Source organism: Bufo bufo, chromosome 9, assembly GCF_905171765.1.
Source record: "Bufo bufo chromosome 9, aBufBuf1.1, whole genome shotgun sequence".
In the NCBI taxonomy this organism is placed as follows: Eukaryota; Metazoa; Chordata; class Amphibia; order Anura; family Bufonidae; genus Bufo; species Bufo bufo.
In genome coordinates this window covers 199,184,290-199,204,169 of record NC_053397.1, presented here as the reverse complement: position 1 = coordinate 199,204,169, position 19,880 = coordinate 199,184,290, and the positions used below count along the sequence as shown (strand labels likewise).

The window sequence follows — 19,880 nt, the reverse complement described above, 5'->3', positions numbered from 1 at the left end:
CTCCCAATGAACTGCACCTTTCACATGACTGTCTGGATGGAAGTGGCTGTGTGATCAGGATGCATCATGTGACGTTTTGTCACGTGACTGCACCTCCCACATGATCATCACAGGTCCTTCTGACATGCGCATTTATACTATAGAGACGCTGTGTCTCGTGGTGTTTCTATGCTGACGGGTATGGTTTCTACTCTTCCCCCCCCCCCCCCCCCACACACATCAGTTATGTTTTTAATCACAAACCAGGGGTTATTCACATTTGTTTGTAATGAATGAATTATGAATCACTTATGAATTCTGTTATTTATTTTTTATTTTTTTAACAGTACATTTTTATTAGTTTTTCAAAAACATTACAAGAAATAAAAATAAAGATACCTATTGAATGATTATAGGTTCTTAATACGTAAAGTGGATTCAAGTTTTGTATTAGTGAAGGTTATTGAATCGTGTATCATACTTTTATTTATAGAGAGGAATATATGATGGCGGGTAGAGAAAGTAGAGGGTCGAGCCTTGACCACGAAATTTTATTGAGATTAGAGAATTAGATTTTGAGGTAACTGAATTCGGATTTATGGAGTTGATATATGAGTTCATCACAGGATCGGTTTGAACATGGGGGAGAAGGAGTGGGAGCTGGACCTGTCGATAAGTGAGGGTGTTGTATATTTGCTATGTAGTTATAGATTTATGTACATATAAATTTATATACGCATTTGAATAAGTAAACAGCGTGACCACTGTTTTATAGTTGTTTCCATAGCATTGTAAAACATATTTGATTTTCATGTTTTGGACAAGAAAGACTAAGAACCATCCAACCAAGATTAGGGATTTCCACTTTTTTTTCCATTTCTTTTTGCTACGGTGCTTCTGGTTGCCAGAATTATGTGAGAACATACAGGAGTAATAGAACGATGTTCTAGGTCCGGAGTTGCTGGGAGGATTGTCACGTCGGAGAGGATTGTTTCTCCCACCAGTTGTGTAATATTTAGGGTTGTATGTAATATGTACATGTAGTTATCGTGTCTTGTATCATGTCCTGTTCTGAATATGTGATTTTATTATTTTATTTATTTATTTTTATTGCTGCAAGACTTCTGTCTAGTTGGAAGGATCCATGTATATTTCTGATATGAATTGACATTATCTGGAACGATATTGATGCAATGACCTCTCACAAATGACTTTTATAATTAAGCACGGCCTGCTTCATACATTGAAATGTCACAGCTTTTAATCTTTGTCTGGCAGACACATTGACATACTGGTTTTTACATTCTGCAGCTCTCGTTGAAAGATACAGTATTTCATACACCTTCGTCCTTGGTGCTTCATCCATTGCTGCAGATCGCTGAATGTGTTACTTTAGGGAGGCGATGAGATGTGTGCTGATCACTAATAGTGCTTCTGTCCTATAGTAACCCCCCCCCCAATAATGTGCCAGTAAAAAATGCCCCTATATAGTGGAGGGAGCTCATCACTACAGCACTGCCCTTTGAAGTCAGCCGGACCAGGGCTGCAGTGACGAGCTGTGTAGTTTCAGCACCAGGTCCCGGCGACTGAGTCACACAGATCAGCTGAGCGGGGTGTCAGACTCCTGCCACTCAGTGATGGCCTTTCCCAAGAATAAGCCATCACTTTTTAAAGGCTGAACATCCCCTTTAATGCTGTTGTGCATGGTTTTGAGGTTCTTTACTTTTAAACTTTTTTTGTCATAGGTTTACTTATAAACTTTTTTTGTCATAGGTTATATCGGGGTTTAAGTTGCTATCTTATTGTTTGCTATGCATATGACATTGATGATTATGTGCCCTCCTATAGCCCAGAGCGTCTTTCCGGTCTTCAGTTTTGCTTCTGTTACCATCAAAATTGAATTGTCAAAGGTTTCATTTCTGATCTTATAAAATGTCTTCCTGGGCATTGATCGTCTGTGTTAACATCTACAAAGAATGGTTTCTGGCAGCAATCAGATATCACGTTTGGTACCAGGTTGACTGCAGTGTTGAATCGGCTTGCAGCTAGGCTTCTAGTTTCATATATTCATGCATTTTATATATTTCTTTAGGTTTGAAATACTAGTTGAATATTAAAGTAAATGCCTTTTTTTTTGCACAGCTCATCAGAGTCTGCAGCTGCCCTAACACACAGCAGCACGGGCACCAGTCTGAAGAGGCCGGACACCACAGAATCCCTCAATTCCTCCATGTCGAATGGGACCAATGATGCAGGTAGGTGTCAGCATATCCCATGAGCAGCTGGAGTTGAGTAGAGACTTTCTATAGGACCGCTTTCCAGTTTTATGAAATGAAAGCAGCAGCTCACTAGATGCATTGATTTCCATGCAGCTCAAGCTATTCCTCTGGACTGCAGCTGTAGCTCGATTTAAAATGGAAAGATACACCATGTTTGCAAGGTTCAGGTTGAAAAATCCAATGTATACGAATCACAATAGAGGCAGCAGCAGAAATCCAAGATTGACCCCCGAATTTCTACTGAGGTTGTGCAATTTGTCATTCAGTGGGGCTAATCTGCATACGGCTGTCCCCCACAGAATCTGCGTCAATAAGCAGCGTGTCACCTAATTTGTTTTTCTATTATGTGAATCCGTGGTAGACGATTCCACAGCTGTATGATTGAGGGATCATCATCTGTGTGAAAATAGGTGTGAGCATGACCTCACACTACAAAAGTCTCAGCAAGCCATACCCGAGCGTGCATTTTATTACCCCTATTAAGGCCGCAACGCCCAAACTTCCTGCAGTCCGTAATATGAACAATAAAATCATTACGGCAGATTGAAAACTGACCATGAGTGGATGTCCACGTTTTAAAACTATGCTTTGGTTTTCAAAATTGCGCACTGGTTAGTTTCCTTATGCATGTTTATAGTTACTGTACCTCCATTTCTCTTTTATGGAGCTCCCAAATCCCCTGTGTATCTATAGATATAAATGATAAAATGATGCCACCGTAGGAGCTCTGAGTATACTGGTCTTATTCAGTTCAGTGTATCAGTAGTAGGCGGTGGACTCCTGAGCTCCCTCTGGTGGACACAGAATTTTTTTTAATTTAACGTTATTGCTATGCAGGGGTTTTGCATCTATGTATCAATCCATAGGGGTATGTTAGAAAGTTAGTCACCATAAAACTTTGACCTATTGAAACAGAACAGAATGATGGACCTTTTTTTACTTTTATGCATTTTTGCATTTATCTTCATGATTATCCGTGAGGTGACACCCAGCAAATGATAAGTTTGGAACCTAACCAACAACCTGTTAGAAATGTCTGACAGGTTTGCGTGTGTGTATATATAGATCTCCCTTCAGCAAATCATCCTTTGCTGGCTTGATTTATTTTTCCATCACATTATACATTATTCTTCCACCGCTGCAGCTCAGATACGAAAGGAGTTGCTCTTATGCACGCTCCCAGGGTCCCGGCCACCAGAGAGCCCAGCTCTTCTTCCTATAGTGTACAAGCACGACCACCACTGATGGACTGCAAAGTGGTCATAGCCATGAATACAAGCCGTGTATAATGTGATGGAAAAATGAATCCAGCCAGCAAAGGAGGCAATATGGACAATCACAATACATTAGTAAGTGCCCTGTATTACCGTTCTCTACATGATAAATGCCATTCGCTGAATTGAGACAACTCCATTAAGTGTGTTTTTATGCTAATGTCACATCAGGGTAGTATAGCATATGCTTTGCTGCTAAGAGGATCCAATAATTTCCTCTGGAATCAGCTAGCTATGTAATAAGTATGCCTCCACGTTTTTAACCCTTTTTTTGTTTTTTGCTTTCCTGTAGAACAGTTTGAAACTCAGGAGGACCGTGATGATGATGGAGAAGGAGAATCGGTGGAGGAGCACAAGAGTGTTATCATGCACCTTCTGTCCCAGGTCCGCTTGGGCATGGACCTCACTAAGGTAAGAACTTAGAATTTCTTTGCAACTTAATTCCTTTAAAACAAGTGGTTGCAGAGGCTTAGACGGTGTGTTTTACACTTGTTTGGAACCAAACTGAAAACAGGATATGTTATATAAACATGCTTCTCACAGACACTGTTAATGCAAGGTTTGTATTTGTGCCAAAATCTCCACCACATTTAGCAAAGTGACTGATTCTTTTTGCACTAATATTGATTTAATTAAGCATTATCTGAGAATGCATTTTCTCAGCTGAGTTTACCATTTGATCGCTGCTGCTAAGTAGATATGCACCGTATGGTGTCATTATTTTGCAGCAAAAGCCAAATTATGTTTCCTTAAAGGGGTTGTCCGAGTTATATTTATTGATGAAAAAGACAAAAACGACCCAGGGTGTCCCAAAGGGGGAGTAAAGGGCAGTGCCCACCTAGTATGACCACAGAGGACACCCGTGATTTGTAACTCTGTACAAGCTCCCGAGTGAAATAGCAAAAGAAAGATGAAATGGAGCTCATAGTTAATCAGATCCTTTGATGGGAGGCATACCGCCATGTTTGTGCCCTGTTCCTCCTCCTCTTCTGTGATGTGTGCGTGCGTCACCCAGCACCGCCTCCGGCACCTTGTGCTTGTGCGTCCCTACGCCGTAGCCGTCCGATCATGTGACTTGTTCACGTGGTATGGGCGCGTCGGCGGGACGCCGGCCGCGAGGCAGCCTAATGCGGTTTGACTGGAGCCTCTCGCGCCAACAGACATGCACACCTGGGGACGAGTGAGTATTAATCTCTCATTGGTTGAGAGAGGCTGTAAATACCAGATTCACAGTGATTGCGTTACCCCCAGACGAAGGCACGCCGAAACGCGCGTTGTGGTAGCGCCATCCTGGGTAATTCAGCACACGGTCTTTCTTGAGGTGAGCCCTTGCTCTTGCTATTACCTCCACGGCATTTTGACTTCGGTGTCACTTTACACCTGGTCTCTATTTTTTGGTCTGTTGATTTTTACATTGTATTTGCTCAACATACCTTGTTTTACTGCCGTGTGGGTCTGCGGTTTGATCATCGACTCACCTGTTTACTTTATCCTTTACATTGCTTTTGGTTCAGAGGTCTGCCATTGTGCCTAGTATTGTCCTTTGATATATATATATATATATGTATATGTTACACTACTGACCTGTGTGCCATCCCAGGGTGGCGCTCTTTCTCTGCCTCCATTCACTTTGTAAATGGCATTATATTTACTGGCTTTCTTACTTATGTATTTTTTAATCATGTTTAAATAAAATATATTTTTACTTTTTGGTACTATGAGCTCCATTTCCTCTTTCTTTTGCTATATTTATTGATGATCTATCCTCAAGATAGGTCATCAATATCAGATCGGGGGGGGGGTAGGGAGGGAGGGTGACTCCCTGCACCAAAACCAATCCGCTGTTGGAGGAAACCACAGCTCTCATATGAGCGATGCCTTCTTGTTTACATGCTCTTCATCGCAACTGCCGCGGCAAGCAGTGTATTTACAACTTTGGCATCCCCATTCACTTCTGTAGGACGGCTCTGCCCTATTCACTTGAACAGGAATGAGCCATCCCATTGAAGTGAATGGGGAAGACAAGTTGTAGCTTTTTTGAATGTGTGTGTATATATACAGCAAATATATTATTTTCATGCAGGTTGTACTCCCCACCTTTATCTTGGAGAGAAGATCCCTGCTGGAGATGTATGCCGATTTCTTTGCACATCCAGATCTGTTTGTAAGGTATTTGCTTTATATGACCTAATGAGTAGAATCACTAGAGCTATGTTCACACTTGCTATATTTCCCATCAGATTTTGTTAGCTTTTTAACCACCAAAATAGGGAAGACTGCACTGTTCTCTCCAGTAAAGCCATAAATAAGAACCCATGAAAACCTGATGAACGCAGAACTCAATTGGAAAACTAACACAGACCATTTACAGATCATGTACAAACTGAATGACTCCGTGTGCATTCCGTTTCCGTATGTCTGCGTGTCCTATTCTTGTCCGTTTCGCAAAAACAAAAATGGATGCAATATGGATGTCACACAGGTGTCATCCGTGTTTTTGTTTTTGTTAGTTTTTTTTGTGGACCGCAAAATACATACGGATGTGTGCATGAGCCCAAAAACTGTAAAGATACAGCCACACGTGGTTCAACTACTGCATGTTCTCCACATCATTTATAGTACTGACAAAGTGGAAGAAATTTTAGAAATCTCATCTACATGCTGCAGAGAACCTGCTGAATAGACTGGCTTGCACTGCCAGTTTTCAGTCTGCAGCCTTTCCAATTATGCTGCAGGTTTTACCAATGATTTTTAACCTTTGCAATGCTGCTGTAAAAGCCAGCCCATTTTTATGTTTTTCTGTCTTTGGGGTTTCTGGCAGATCTGCTTTTGATTTTCTGCTGTTGAAAGTCTGCAGTGGACCCCGCTGCGTGTGGCCGTATCCTAAAGACAGGGCATGGATAATGGGAATAATGTTTGTACCTTGAATTTTGAGACTAACGGTATTGCGTGTGATTTCTTTTAGTATTGGTGACCACAAAGATCCCAAAGACAGGATGGTTCAGGTGGTCAGGTGGTACCTGTCAGCGTTCCACGCCGGCAGGAAAGGCTCTGTCGCAAAGAAGCCTTATAACCCTATCCTAGGAGAAGTCTTCCAGTGTCACTGGGATCTACCGGGGCAGGAAAACGAGGACTCTGTAAGTTGAATTCACTTGTGTTTTGTGCAAAATGTAGTCTTTATCACCTTCCTGCAATTCGATGAACAATCTCTGCGATGACTCAGACACAGCAGTTGAAATCTACTTGCATGGCTTCCGCTGAACGACCAGTATCTAAGCTGCCTCTGATCTTGGTGGTTTAATCCAATAGGTCAATAAAGATCATGACCTTTTGTCGCTCCATCAGCCCTATGACCCCAGAGTGCTGATCGTTACTATAGCATCCAGAAGGCTAGCAATAGCCTCAGAGTCCGCCAGGTACAGAAGCCTGTTAGGCCCTACATAAATAGTGCCGTGTATTTTGTAAGCCAACAAAGAATCACTTCATTGAGTGACTAATATATTCAGTGTAAAAAAAAAATTACAAATACATTTGTGTGTACAAGAAAAAAGTTACCATGATACGCCATAAATGTTTGTTAGGTGCAGGTCCCACCTCTGGGACCCACTCCTATCTCAAGAACAGGGTGCAGCCAGGAAGGGACAGGTGGGCGCTCATCTGCAGCTCTTCAGTCACTTCATTACGTCTTCCAAAAGTAGTCCTGTGAGCGCTTTCGGCTTTTTTCGAAAGCCCTGTGTTAATGTATGGAAAGTGCCTCTACATTCCCAGCAGCACGTGACCGGGCCCCATTCTTTAGGTAGGAGTGGGTTCCAGATGTGGGGCCGCAGCTATCAGACATTTATTGGCTATCCCGTGGATAGTACCATAAATGTCCAGATGATACAAACCCAATCTTTATTACATTGTCATTTTTATTGTGTATTTTAATTGTATTTTTGCAAACCCAAAACTGTAAATAATGCCTTAAATTCTAGAAAATTGCGAGACAACATAAATACGTGAACTTCTATGGATGAATGTACATGTGACAGCATTGTTCCCTTTTGATTTATTTCAGGAACAGGTTTCTGAAGGACCGATTCCTTGGGCTTCCAAAAATAATGTGACTTTCGTCGCCGAGCAGGTCTCGCACCATCCGCCAAGTAAGTTGCGGTTTCATCTGATTATGACTTTATGGATGATAATATTGATCATGAATTATTCTAAATGGCTCGAAAAGGTTTAGGCTTCTTATATAACATTTAGTGTTAAAATATGAAGTATGTATATAGATAAACAATAAAGTTATACTCTTCAGTGGAGGCAGTTGAAGGATGAAACTGAGCATGTGCGGCCATCTCTGTGAGCGGGACAAAGAAATAAGATTTTAAAAAAAAACAGCAGGTGGTGCTATACAGATACATTTTATTGAATAGCTCAGTGGCTATACAAAATTTTTAATTTCTCGCCCATATTCCTTGGGGGACACAGGAAACCATGGGTATAGCTCTGCTCCCTAGGAGGCGTGACACTAAGCGAAAGCTGTAAGCCCCTCCTCCATCAGCTATACCCTTCAGCCTGGAGAAGAGACTGCCAGTTTTTTGCTTAGTGTCCAAGGAGGCAAGACACCCCCTGCTTATGCAGGGTTGTTTTCCTATGATTTTTTATTTTTACGTTATTTGTTGTTTTTAATTCGTTTTTTTTTTTTTTTCTACCTACAGGGACAACAGAGGCGCATTAGACCCCTCTGTTTCTCCCGGGGTTGAGTTGCGCCAGTGCCGGTAATTCCGCACTGCCGCCTCCCCCACAGAAGACAAGGTGGACCAGGGCAGCCTCGCTCCCCTGCGTCCCGCCAGCTCAGGGTCGCCCGCACGCCAAGTCCCTCCCCCGGCTTCCTGCCACTGCGGTGCCAGGAGCTGAAGGGGCGACCCCCGCTGGATGGACTGAGGGCGAAGACAGCGTATGGTGAGAGTGGCTGCTCCAGCCTCCCCTTCCTCCCTCCCACCGCTGCTACCAACATGGCCACTGTTACATGGCCACTGCTACATTGTCCCACCGCCCAATCCCGGACCGCCCCCCCCCCCCACCCGCATATCGGGACGTTACCGGGCTTAGTTGGAGGGCAGTTTATCTGGGCAAGTCCTAGAACGCTGCCTTACAGGGGACGGCTGCAGACAAGCAAGCCGTCTGCTACATCTAGGCGCGGCGGGAGCCGTTTTTTCCTGGCATGAACGGCGCCATTTCATGGCCGGCACTTCAACATCCTTGGGGGTTAAAATCATTTTGCCGCGCGCGCGCGGCTCTGCTTCGGCTTCAGCGCAGCAGAGGGGGCGCGGAGCTTCCTTACACATTCAGCTCCGTGCTGCTGCGCTCCGCTACTTCCGGGTTCATCTCTCTGACGTGCGATCCTGAAGCCATTCAGCTCCGTGCTGCTGCCTCTCCTCCACAGCCTCCTCAGTCTGTTCCCCTTACAGCTGCCGCTTGTATCATCCGGGTCTGGTAGGACTGTTAACCCCCTCCGTGCCACAGTACTGTTGCTTGGTTCTCACTTTAAGTGCAACATCTTTCCACCATGTCAGACCCTTCTGCAGCCGCCAAGCCATGGTACCATGCCTGTACTGCTTGTAGGGAACCCTTTCCCCGGGGGCAGTCTGATCCGCACTGTACTGCATGCCGAGCTCCACCGCAGCCTCAGTCGCCCGCTGTGTCGCTCCCTGCTTCCTCTGACCCGCCTGACTGGGCTAGATCCCTGTCCCAGGCCGTGGAAAGCCTCACTCATGTCGTGGGCCGCCTAATAGACAGGCCACCTACCCCGCAGGACGCCACTCTGACTGTCGCGCCCTCCGGGTCCACTGCTTCTGCCGCTGCAGCGGGTTCACCCTCTCCTAGTGACCCCTCCCGAGCTAGGCACTCTCAGAAGCGTATTAGAGTAGAGCGAGCCTCCTCCTCTGAGGCCTCACTCTCTCCGCCACGCGTGCGCACCCAGACGGGCCTCTCCTCTCCAAAGGATTCGCTCTCTGAAGGTGAATTGGCGGCTTCAGATTTGGAAATGGACTCGGCCCTGCCGTCCAAGCTAGCCTCAGCGATGGGTCAACTCATCTCTGATATTCGTGACACCTTTAAGGTGCAGGATGACCCCCCTAGCTCGGACGCAGCTAGCGTCTCCTTTATCAGACCCAGGCAGGCCTCAAAAGTCTTTCCAATCCACTCTGATTTCTCCTCCGTGGTGTCTAAGGCTTGGGCTCGCCCGGACGCCCGTTTTGTCAACCCAAAGAAGCTGGACATTTGCTATCCTTTTCCAGCCGATGTCGTGGCCACCTGGTCTTCCCCACCCAAAGTGGACCCCCCTGTGGCCCGGCTGTCAAAGAACACGGCCATCCCTGTTCCCGACGGGTCCTCTCTTCAGTCAGCGGAGGACCGTCGCATGGAGACCCTTTCCAAGGGCATTTTTGCTGCCTCCGGTTCTGCTCTCAGACCGGTTTTTGCCTCTGCTTGGGCAGGGAAAGCAATCTCTGCTTGGGGTGCGCAGCTGGAACAGGAGTTGGACTCGGACATCCCCATCCAGGACCTACGTTCCTTGGCCCAGCTTATTATTCGGGCCGGGAATTTTGTCTGTGAGGCCTCCCTTGATGCGGGAGCCCTTATTGCACGCTCCTCCGCCCTGGCAGTTGCCATCAGGAGGGAGCTCTGGCTGAAGGTCTGGAAAGCGGACGCTGCCTCCAAACGTTCCTTGGCGGGGCTACCGTTTGCGGGTTCCCGCCTTTTCGGGGTCCGCTTAGACGAACTTATTTCAGAGGCCACGGGTGGTAAAAGCACCCATCTTCCTCAACCCCAAGCCAGGGGCGCCCCCCGCGGACGCCCTGGTGCGTCTCGTTTTCGGTCCTCCCGCAGGGCCTCTGGGGCTCCCACCACAGCTGCCGCTTCGGCTCCTCCCCAGGACAAGCGTAGGAAGCCGTTTTTTCGGGCGCAGCCCTCCTGGCACAAGCCGCAGGCTGCCCGCACACCCGCAGCAAAACAGTCCTCTGCCTGAAGGCGCGCCCCCACCCACCCGGGTGGGGGGCCGGCTCCTCCTTTTCAAGGACGTCTGGATGGCTCACGTCTCCGACGCCTGGGCCCTCGAAATTGTGTCCTCCGGATACAAAATCGAATTTGCATCCTTCCCTCCGGATCGGTTCTTTCGCTCCCGCCCCACGCGGGACCCGAAAGGCGCGGCTGCGTTCTCCGCGGCCGTTCAAGCCTTACTGGACAGGGGGGTGATTACCCCCGTTCCTCTAGAGGAAAGATTCCAAGGGTTCTACTCGAACCTCTTTGTAGTTCCCAAGAAGGGAGGTTCGGTGCGGCCCATTTTGGACCTCAAAAAGCTCAACCGTTTTCTCCTCCTTCGACGGTTTCGGATGGAGTCCCTCCGCTCCGCGGTGGCTTCCCTGGAGCAGGGAGATTTCATGTCTTCCATCGATATACAGGATGCCTACCTCCATGTTCCGGTAGCCCGGTGTCACCATCGCTTCCTTCGATTCGCCGTGGGGGACCTCCACTTCCAATTTGTCGCCCTTCCCTTTGGGCTGGCAACAGCCCCCCGGGTGTTCACCAAGGTCCTGGCCCCGGTTTTAGCCTTACTCCGTTCCAGGGGTGTTTTTCTGCTACCGTACTTGGACGATATCCTCATCAAGGCTCCGTCCCTTTCTCAAGCGGTTGCCAGCGTGGATCTCACTCTAGAGACTCTGGCGAGGTTCGGTTGGGTCATCAACTACCCCAAGTCCTCCCTTCCCCCCTCCAGACAACTCGTCTTCCTGGGAATGCTTTTAGACACGGGAGCGGCGGAGGTACGTCTTCCCTCGGAAAAACGTCTGATCCTCCGTGGGGCGGTTCGGGGTCTCCTTCTCCACCGTCGACCGTCCTTCCGCTTCTGCATGCGGGTATTGGGGCAGATGGTTGCCTGCTTCGAGGCGATCCCATTTGCGCAGTTTCACTCCCGTCCTCTCCAACGGGCGATCCTCTCCTCCTGGGACAAATCGCCGCAGTCTCTGGATCATCCCTTCCATCTTTCGCCTCCGGTGCGGTCATCTCTCCGCTGGTGGTTACAGTCCCCTCTTCTGGGCAGGTCCTTTCTGCCACTCAACTGGTTGGTGGTTACAACCGATGCCAGTCTCTCGGGCTGGGGAGGCGTGTTTCCTCCCCGATCCGTCCAGGGCATTTGGTCTCCATCGGAGTCCAAACTCTCGATCAATGTCCTGGAACTGAGAGCGGCCCTTCTGTCTCTACGACACTGGACTCATCTGCTGAAGGGTCATCCAGTTCGTGTACAATCAGACAACGCCACGTCTGTGGCGTACATAAACCACCAGGGGGGCACTCGCAGCGATGCGGGAGGTCACCAGCATTCTCCGTTGGGCGGAAGCCCACGTCCCGGCCCTATCTGCAATTTTTATTCCAGGGGTGGACAATTGGGCGGCGGACTTCCTCAGTCGCACCACCGTCGACCCCGGCGAGTGGTCTCTTCACCCGGAGGTATTCGAGGCCATTTGCCTTCGTTGGGGCATACCGGACGTGGACCTCATGGCCTCAAAATTCAATCACAAGGTCCCCGCCTATCTGTCCAGGGCCAGGGATCCGGGAGCTTGCGGAGCCGACGCCCTCGTTCTTCCTTGGCGAGGCTTCGCGCGCCCATACATATTCCCTCCCATCCCTCTCCTGCCCAAGGTCCTTCGGAAGATCGCGGCGGAAGGCGTCTCGGTGATTCTGGTCGCTCCGGACTGGCCCCGCCGGTCTTGGTATGCCGACCTCATGCTGCTCCTGGCAGACGCGCCCTGGCCGCTGCCCGCCAGGGAAGATCTTCTCTCTCAGGGACCGATCTTCCACCCGCGTTTAGGGTCCCTACGTTTGACGGCGTGGTTGTTGAGACCACCGTCCTGACACGTAGGGGTTTTTCTGCGGACGTCGTCCGCACCATGATCCGCGCCCGTAAGCCGTCCTCTTCTAGGATCTATTATAGGACCTGGAGGACTTTTTTGGGGTTCTGTGCCGATCTGGGGATTCCTCCGCTCCGCTTTTCTCTCCCCACCGTTTTGTCCTTCCTGCAGAGCGGACTGGCCCAAGGTCTAGGCCTTAGTTCTTTGAAGGGTCAGGTATCTGCGCTGTCCATTTTGTTTCAGCGCCCACTGGCCCCCCTTGGTCCTGTCAAGACCTTCCTTCAGGGCGTGGCTCACGCGGTTCCCCCGTATCGCCCTCCGGTACCGCCCTGGGACCTGAACCTGGTTCTCTCAGCGCTCCAGGCTTCTCCTTTCGAGCCTCTGCGGACGGTTTCCTTGCGACTTCTGTCCTGCAAGGTTATTTTCCTTGTAGCCATCACCTCTCTTCGGAGGGTGTCCGAATTGGCTGCACTCTCCTGTCTGGAACCTTTCCTAGTGTTCCACCAGGACAAGGTGGTTCTTCGTCCGGTCCCTTCCTTCCTTCCTAAGGTGGTCTCCGCCTTTCATCTGAACGAGGACATCGTTCTCCCCTCTTTGTGTCCTTCCCCTTCCCATCCGCGGGAGAGGAAGCTTCATCGCCTGGACGTTGTCAGGGCGCTCAAGATTTACCTGGAAGTAACCAGCTCTTTCAGGCATACTGACTCGCTCTTTGTGGTCCCGGAAGGGTCGCGCAGAGGGATGGCGGCATCCAAAGTTGCTATCGCCCGTTTTGTCAAGATGTCTGTTACTGAGGCTTATCTCGCCAAGGGCAGGGTTCCTCCCCTTGGTGTTACCGCTCACTCCACTAGAGCGGTCGGGGCTTCCTGGGCTCAGAGAAATCGGGCTTCTTCGGAGCAGATTTGCAAGGCGGCCACTTGGTCCTCCTTGCACACCTTCACCAAGTTCTACAGGGTGCATACTCATGCGTCGGCTGACGCTGCTTTAGGCCGTCTGGTGTTGCAGGCGGCAGTTGATTGATGCCTCTGGTGTTGGTCTAGTTTGTTCTGGTCCCTCCCTTCTGGGACTGCTCTGGAACGTCCCATGGTTTCCTGTGTCCCCCAAGGAATATGGGCGAGAAAAGGAGACTTTTGTATTACTTACCAGTAAAGTCTCTTTCTCGCTCTTCCTTGGGGGACACAGCACCCGCCCTTCATTGGGTTACAGTTGTGGTTCCGGCTTGGTTGCCCCCGTTGGGGCTCGACAGTTCTTTTTCCGGTTGGTGGTTATCTTTCACTACTTGGACACGCAACTGGCAGTCTCTTCTCCAGGCTGAAGGGTATAGCTGATGGAGGAGGGGCTTACAGCTTTCGCTTAGTGTCACGCCTCCTAGGGAGCAGAGCTATACCCATGGTTTCCTGTGTCCCCCAAGGAAGAGCGAGAAAGAGACTTTACTGGTAAGTAATACAAAAGTCTCCTTTTCATGCAATTACAAAAGTATTCAGCTTCAGGTGCTGGTTTGAAAAATGTCAAATATTTATCATGGGACAACCCCATTTTAACTGGCGTGGTGCATGCTCAACCAGCCACCCCGTCTCATTTTATCTCTAGGACTCTTATTTAGGAACATTTATTGGTGCTTGGATTCCAAGGAAAAGTATCATGGATGGATAGGATAAATTTGGTAGATAATACAAAGTCACACCATTTACAAGAAGTGAATATCACAGCTTACCTTCCCCCCCATGACCCACACAGTCAGTACAAAAAATACTGATGTGTGAACAGACACGTTAAAATCAATGGTTACGTGTGCTGTTCGCGGAGAATGGGGATAGCACACGTCGGGGGGGGGGGGGGGGAATGGAAATCTGGACGAGGCCTTAGAGCAGGGATGGCCAACCTGAGGCTCTCCAGATGTTGCAAAACTACAACTCCCAGCATGCCCAGACTGCCAACAGCTATCAGCCTGCAGCAGGGCATGGTGGGAATTGTAGTTTTACAACAGCTGGAGAGCCGCAGGTTGACCATGCCTGCCTTAGAGCATGCCCACAACTCGGACATAGTCCGTAAACCGCTACAGGTTCCTGTGATCCATGTGGCTGCTTTAAAGCCCATCTTTAAACGGTGTGATGGAGATGGACACCTCTATTAAATAAAATAAAAAAACACGAGGGTAACATTTTAAAAATGTTTCACTATCAGGATATTTTCCCTTTAAGGCTTTCATAGATTACCAGTGTAATAATCCAGTATATCGATCTAATAGTTTGTAAAATTTGTATTATTATTATTATTATATTTTTTTTATATGTAGTTTCAGCCTTTTATGCCGAATGTTATAGCAAGAGGATACAGTTCAATGCCCACATATGGACAAAGTCCAAATTCTTGGGAATGTCGATTGGAGTCCATAATATAGGGCAAGGTAAGACAGAAGTGATATTGCTAGTTATCAGGTAGAAGGGTGCAAATTGCACACAAATCTATCTCTAGTGCTCATGACATTTCTGCCCTTCTCTCCCTAGGTTGTGTGTCCTGTTTAGACTATGATGAACACTACATCCTAACTTTCCCCAATGGTTACGGAAGGTGAGTAAGGATACTTCTACACAGGGCTAAAAGCTGCCGTTGGCTCTTTCCTTGCGTATTATGTCTTCAAACTTTTTTAAAAATGTCTTCAGGTCCATACTGACTGTGCCTTGGGTGGAGCTTGGAGGAGAATGCAACATTAATTGTTCCAAAACCGGATACAGTGCCATCATCACGTTCCATACCAAACCCTTCTACGGTGGCAAGAAGCACAGAGTCACAGCAGAAATCTAGTGAGTGTTCGGAATTGTTGTGTGGCAGTGGGTGTAAATCCAGGAATGTGGGTTGTGCTGTAATTCATCATACACACGGCCATACTATGGATCCACACAACCTGTGCTGTATGCAGCAGCAGCCATAGCTGTCTATAGAGTTGTACTATACCTCTATATGACTCTGACTACATCTGATAGAAGATAAAAAAAATATAGAATTCTGTTATATGTTGGGGAGAATATCTGCATAGTATGACAATGTACAGGACAGATGAATATGAATCATATTTCGTCTTGTGTCTTCTTGGGTTTGTCCCTGTAAATCATTATAATGTGCTTTACTAGTTGCCAATTGGGAAAGTAACAAACCTGTAAGATGACAATTAAAGGGCATCTGTCAGCAGTTTTGTACCTATGACACTGGCTGACCTGTTAGGCTACTTCCACACTGGAGTTTCTGGGTCCGGTTGTGAGATCCGTTTCAAGGCTCTCACAAGCGGCCCAAAACGGATCAGTTCAGCCCCAATGCATTACACCAAAACGCTGCTTGCAGCTTTTTGGTGTCCGCCTGACGATGCGAAGCCAAACGGATCCGTTCTGACTTACGATGTAAGTCAATGGGGGCGGATCCGTTTTCACTGACACAATATGGTGCAATTGAAAACGGATCTGTCCCCTATTGACTTTCAGTCTAAGCCAAGACGGATCCGTTTTGACTTGGACTTTTTTTTTAAAAAGAATAATGCAAACGGATACAAGCGTTTGCATTATTGGTGCGGATCCGTCTGTGCAGATACAAGACTGATCTGCACCGAACGCAGGTGTGAAGGTAGCCTTACATGTGCATTTGGCAGCGGAAGACATCTGTGTTGGTCCCATGTTCATATGTGCCCGCATTGCTGGGAAAAAAAGATGTTTTATTATATGCAAATGGTGGCGTTTCCGTTACACCTAGAGGCTCTGCTCTCTGCAACTCTGCACTTTGATAGGACCAGGCAGTAAAAATGTAATCACACCTGACCCTGTCATTCAAAGTGCAGAGGGCGTGGCAGATGCAGAGAGAGCAGAGCCTCTAGGAGTAAAGGAAACGCCCCCGTTGCTCCTAGAGGCTATTTGCATTCAACCTCTAGAGTGGATGTTGTAATTAAAACATGATTTAAACAGTAAGTCGGTTTCTGGTGACACATTTGCTTTACCGTGTCTGTTTATTTTCTGCAGCCCTCCTAATGACAAGAAATCGCTTTGTTCAGTGGAAGGAGAGTGGAATGGCGTCATGTATACAAAATATGCAAATGGGGTAATGGAGCGGATGTTGATAGACCTGTATCTGGTGCACTCATATGGTTATATTTCTGCCATAGCAATTTGCAGATAACTCGTCATAGAGTTTTATAGAATGCCATTTAGTCTGTCCATATTTATTTTAATGATCTGGCTTCTGCCTTTAGTTAGGCTACATTCACATGAATGTTGTGTTTTGCAGTCCGCAATTTGTGGATCTCCAAAACACGAATACCAGCCCGTGTGCGTTCCACAATTTGCGGACCGCACATGGCCGGCACTGTGATAGAAATGCCTATTGTCCGCAATAGGATATGCTCTATATTTTTTGCCGGGCCGCGGAATGGAACTACGGAGGCGGACACCACAGGGTGGGCTGTCCTCCTCTTTTGTGGACCCATTCATACGGTCGTGTGAATGAGCCCTAAGGGTCATGGTGTCAAATATTTCACTTGTAGTAAGCACCGACTTGAGATGATCATAGGCACTACAGGGTGACTGGCAGCTTTCTATCACAGTAACATTCTCCTCATTCACTTCATTGGGGCAGAGCTGCAGTTCCAGAGACATAGTAACATAGTTTGTAAGGCTGAAAAAAGACATCCGTCCATTCTGTTCAACCTGTTATCCTGCATTGTTGATCCAAAGGACGGCAAAAAAAAACAAAAAACCCTGTGAGGTAGAGGCCAATTTTCTTTTTTAGAGGAAAAAATTCCTTGCTGACAGAATATTGACCCATCTGTAGTAATTATAACCTGTAATATAATTACACTCCAGGCCCCTCTAAGACGCTTAGTGAGTTCATCATCACAGCCCATAGACGAGAGTGGCACTGGTTCTGAAAGCTTCCATGTTTCCTTATCTCATACAGGTTGTTCATCTAAATCTAACGTGTGTCCATTTTATAGCCTGACTTTATCTGAAACATTATCCCTCTTCTTTTCTACAGGAGAATGACGTTTTTATAGATACCAAGAAAATGCCTATTGTTAAGAAAAAGGTTCGGAAGTTGGAAGATCAACTAGAATATGAATCTAGAAGGTACCTTTATTTCCTGCTTGATGGCATCACATTGGGTTACTATTCCTCATTTGCTTATTTCTGTGGATTTGCTGCAGATTTGCGGTGCAAACTCCACATCGCCGTTCCGCAGCAAATTACAGTTCAATACATGCAAGCACCGTACACTTGTAGAAGAAAAATTCCACATGGAAAATTGTCAGTTCTACGGATTTTTATCGCTTCCTTCATCCCTTCATTTCATAGAGTAAAATCTGCATGGAACACATACAGATTTTGCTGTGAATTTATAGTGAGATATTCTGGTGAAAAACTCTACCGCTTGTGACCTCCCCAAGGCTACCAAAAAAGACAGCTATGTAGATCTAACTATAAATGGTTACACTTGCTGTCTGTCCGCTCGGAGATCCCAGAAGGGAATAAAATGCCAATATTTTGATGTGTATTTCAGGTTATGGAAAGATGTGACACTTAACTTGAAAATCAGAGACATTGACGCAGCTACAGAGGCAAAGCACCGCCTGGAAGAGATACAGCGGGCGGAAGCAAGGGAGCGCAAAGAGAAGGAATCACAATGGGAGACTAGGGTAAGTGCATGTAACGCATCCTCTACACTAACTATTATGATAGAATTTTGGTATGACCCCTAAGTGAGGGTTGCACGGGAAGAGGGGTTTGCAAAAAAAAGTTTGGGGTTTTTTTGGGGGGGGGGGGGGAAGGGGGGGGGTTTTAAAAAATTTGCTGTGGGGCCCAGTCATTTCTCATTACGCCACTGTCCTAAAGACAAAGTTTATGCCTACTCTGCAGGAGTAAATTTGTGCTAAATGTGCGCCTTTTTCTGTCTTTAGTAATGATCCGTTGGAAATTTGCTGGCCATGCCCCTGCTGAGTTAACCTCACACACTTTTCGGAACTGACAAGTGCAGAGAAAAGTAGTACATTATAAATATCATGCGCCATGATTTGTGACACTTCTGTGCCAAAATCAATTGATAAACTCCCCCCATTTATCCACTGTAGACCAGAGATTGCAAACAGTCTGTAATACAGTCTGACCGTAGGAAAGACACCCCTTTGGGCTGTATATACTGGTATCAAGTACAGTATCATAGCTTGTAAGGAATATTACATTTCACAATGCCCCCAGCAGCTGAGCGGCATTTAGTAGAAATGGCCTCAAATAATGAATGGCGTCTTCTTTTCTTAGCTGTTTCATGAAGATGGAGAGTGCTGGGTCTACGACGAACCATTACTGAAGAGACAGCCTTCCCTCAGGCACTAAGTGGCTTACAGAACCATTGTAGCAGAACCTCCTTCTCGAAAAACAAAGTGTCATCTGAAGCCCAGAAAGGAAGGTGTTCTATCACATTTCAAGTTGAAGATCTTCCCTGTGGTGCGGAGAGCCCCCTTACACTGCAGCGGTTCCTTACTCAGGGATACTGGACTTCTACAGAGTGACAATTCAGGCAGGGCATGGTGACCCGCCAGCAATGTGTTCATGTTCACCATTCACACTATAAGAAAATAAAGAACAAAATCCCCCATCTTCCTTTAAATGTACATGTGCCCTGTAAGCAGTGAAGACAGCTATTCCAGGAGCTGGAAAATGATTGATGACAGTGCAGCCCATCACCTCATTCATGTCCGCGCTTCTGGGTGGGATATGGGTGTAGCCTACAGAATGGCTGCCGTCACTGTAAGAAGGCCACAAGTGCACTTAAATGTAAAGAACCGGCCTGGACAACCATGTAAAATGCATTGTAAAAAAAATGTGCCCAGACGGCCGTTCTCTGATGATTACAGGACCTGATTACTATTCTATATCAAAATGTGTTTTCCATCTCCTCTCGTGTATATAATAAGAATCTGGCATTTTCATATACGTCACATTTAATTCAAAAAATTATACTTTACGTTCAGCATCTATCTGCCCCGATGTATAAAACCGCCCTCCCCATCCTCCACATTTACTTCTTTTTTTTTTTTTTCATTCCCAAAACTGGTCTTGCCTTTGTATTTATTTATTTCCTAATAAAATGTTAGAGAAAATTATTTTATTAGATCTGCATTTATGATTTGCAATTAAATTCTAATCTTCAGAAAATCCTCGTTTTTACTGTTTTGTTTGTTTTTTTTCTTCACTGTAGAAAGAACTAGTCTATTATTCACACATTAATCATGCAGCAGGCATTACACATAAGCACTAGGAACATGTTGTTTCCTGTATAGTCGGCCAAAAAGAGTTCACATGGTTTAGCAGAAACATGCAGGGTTTTCCCAGGATTTCATTTCTAGGAAATAAGTGATTTGGTTGTAAAGACGGCGTTACATCTATGTTGGGATATTACCGCCTAGCTGGATATGTGTTCGCAGCTCT

At 46.8% G+C, this 19,880-nt stretch overlaps 1 protein-coding gene across 8 annotated transcripts in view; it reads left to right on the top strand.

Annotated features, from left to right (window-relative positions):
- OSBPL9 (oxysterol binding protein like 9) overlaps positions 1 to 19,607 on the top strand; it is a 128,191-nt gene extending 108,584 nt beyond the window's left edge. For all 8 annotated transcript variants that reach the window (XM_040408520.1, XM_040408518.1, XM_040408519.1 and 5 more), the window contains 12 exons: positions 2,122 to 2,234; positions 3,825 to 3,943; positions 5,616 to 5,701; positions 6,498 to 6,669; positions 7,590 to 7,674; positions 14,714 to 14,824; positions 14,925 to 14,988; positions 15,081 to 15,221; positions 16,422 to 16,500; positions 17,434 to 17,525; positions 17,956 to 18,091; positions 18,711 to 19,607. In XM_040408520.1, the coding sequence (XP_040264454.1) occupies positions 2,122 to 2,234; positions 3,825 to 3,943; positions 5,616 to 5,701; positions 6,498 to 6,669; positions 7,590 to 7,674; positions 14,714 to 14,824; positions 14,925 to 14,988; positions 15,081 to 15,221; positions 16,422 to 16,500; positions 17,434 to 17,525; positions 17,956 to 18,091; positions 18,711 to 18,785 (1,273 nt within the window). In that variant the 3' untranslated portion in view covers positions 18,786 to 19,607. The remainder of the gene's footprint in view (positions 1 to 2,121; positions 2,235 to 3,824; positions 3,944 to 5,615; positions 5,702 to 6,497; positions 6,670 to 7,589; positions 7,675 to 14,713; positions 14,825 to 14,924; positions 14,989 to 15,080; positions 15,222 to 16,421; positions 16,501 to 17,433; positions 17,526 to 17,955; positions 18,092 to 18,710) is intronic.
- The last annotated feature ends 273 nt before the right edge of the window (positions 19,608 to 19,880 follow it).